Genomic DNA, 1,905 nt, shown 5'->3' with positions numbered 1-1,905 from the left:
ACACACACACACACACACACACACACACACAGACACACAAACACACACACACACACAAACACATACACTCACACACTCACCTTCTCTCTGCAGGATCTGCCACTCTCCGGCCGCCCATGCTCTGCGTGAAGCGTACAGGATGGTGTAGCGTGTCACAGCGATGCTGAGCTCGTCAGGTGGTTTCCATGACACCAGCGCCGTGTCTCCTTCAATCAGAGTGACTTTCACTCCTACAGGAGCTCGAGTGGGAGCTGATCGGAGAACAGACAGACAAACAGACACCTGTCAATCAAAACCACTCAAAGCATTCAGCAGAGAATGGAGACAGAAGCCCCTTCTTTTTCTCTGTATTCTACAGTATATACATATATATGTTTACCTTCAGGTAGTGTGGCCTGGTAAACCACGGGACTCCAGGGACTGGACAGCTGATCCACGTGAAGACGAACTGCAAACTCATAATTGGTGTTTGGGTCCAAATCAGTTACCATCAGACTCTGGGCAGCACTGCAGGAACACACACACACATACACATATGAGAGGACGAGCATCACAATCTGTGTGTGTGTGTGTGTGTGTGTGTGTGTGTGTGTGTGTGTGTCTGTCTATGTGTGTGTGTGAGTGTCTATGTGTGTGTGTGTCTGTCTATGTGTGTGTGTGTCTGTCTATGTGTGTGTGTGAGTGTCTATGTGTGTGTGTGTCTGTCTATGTGTGTGTGTGTCTGTCTATGTGTGTGTGTGAGTGTCTATGTGTGTGTGTGTCTGTCTATGTGTGTGTGTGTCTGTCTATGTGTGTGTGTGAGTGTCTATGTGTGTGTGTGTCTGTCTATGTGTGTGTGTGTCTGTCTATGTGTGTGTGTGAGTGTCTATGTGTGTGTGTGTCTGTCTATGTGTGTGTGTGTCTGTCTATGTGTGTGTGTGAGTGTCTATGTGTGTGTGTGTCTGTCTATGTGTGTGTGTGTCTGTCTATGTGTGTGTGTGAGTGTCTATGTGTGTGTGTGTGTGTGTCATTCTGGGGTCAGTAACACTCACGTCTGTAGGTACAGCACCAGCGAGGCGTTCTGCAGTCCCACCGGGTTACAGCGGACCGTGTAGTTGACCGTCTGTTCGCCGGTGAAAGCGGGTCGGGCCCAATGCAGGAACACAGAGGAGGAGGAGTTACTGTGGGTGTAAACGTGATGAGGCGGCGGAGGGGGCGGGACCAGACGATCACGGACCGCTGCAAACAAACATAAAAATATTTTTCATGGTAATGCTTTTGAAAGAAGTCTGTTCTGCTCACCAAGGCTGAGATCATTACTCCAGTCTTCAGTGTCACATGATCTTCAGAAATCATTCTAATATGCTGTTTTGTTGCTCAAGAAACATTTCTGATTATTATCAATGTTGAAAATAGCTGTTCTGATTCATATTTTTGTGGAAACGGTGATACATTTTATTCTTCAGGATTCACAGATGAATAGAAAGTTCAAAAGAACAGCATTTATTTGAAATAGAAATCTTGTCGGTTGCTAGACTCACAAACACATCCTGGTGTGCTGATAGTCTGGTCTGCCTGGTATCCTTCACCCATGAAACTGTAGGCCAAGAGTTTGACATGGTACTTCTTCCTGGGGTCTGTAATAAAGAGAGACGAGAAGAAACATGCAAGTATAAAATTAGTTTCTACTGTATTTTTCAAATGGAACATATGGGTGTTCACATATACAGTGACAAATTAATTCATTTATAAAGAAAGTTGCTGATTTATGGCAAAAGCGACATAAATACAAAAAAGAACAATAAAAAGCAATACAAAAAAAGAAAGAAAAGTTTAACTTCATTATATTCATATGTATATACAGTGGGTACGGAAAGTATTCAGACCCCCTTCAATTTTTCACTCTTTGTTATATTGCAGCCATTT

General features: G+C 44.0%; 1 protein-coding gene across 1 annotated transcript in view; it reads right to left on the bottom strand.

Moving 5' to 3' along the window:
* Positions 1 to 1,905, bottom strand: part of prtga (protogenin homolog a (Gallus gallus)) — a 42,859-nt gene that overhangs the window by 7,186 nt on the left and 33,768 nt on the right. The window contains exons 11-14 of the mRNA XM_016452552.1: positions 1,521 to 1,616; positions 1,032 to 1,218; positions 380 to 507; positions 81 to 251 (exon numbers count right to left, since the gene is read on the bottom strand). Coding sequence (XP_016308038.1) covers positions 81 to 251; positions 380 to 507; positions 1,032 to 1,218; positions 1,521 to 1,616 — 582 coding nt within the window. The remainder of the gene's footprint in view (positions 1 to 80; positions 252 to 379; positions 508 to 1,031; positions 1,219 to 1,520; positions 1,617 to 1,905) is intronic.

The sequence above is a fragment of the Sinocyclocheilus anshuiensis genome, unplaced genomic scaffold, assembly GCF_001515605.1.
Source record: "Sinocyclocheilus anshuiensis isolate Anshui unplaced genomic scaffold, SAMN03320099.WGS_v1.1 scaffold1104, whole genome shotgun sequence".
NCBI classification, from domain to species: Eukaryota; Metazoa; Chordata; class Actinopteri; order Cypriniformes; family Cyprinidae; genus Sinocyclocheilus; species Sinocyclocheilus anshuiensis.
The sequence above is the reverse complement of the archived record's forward strand: the minus strand, read 5'-3'. Positions and strand labels throughout refer to the sequence as shown.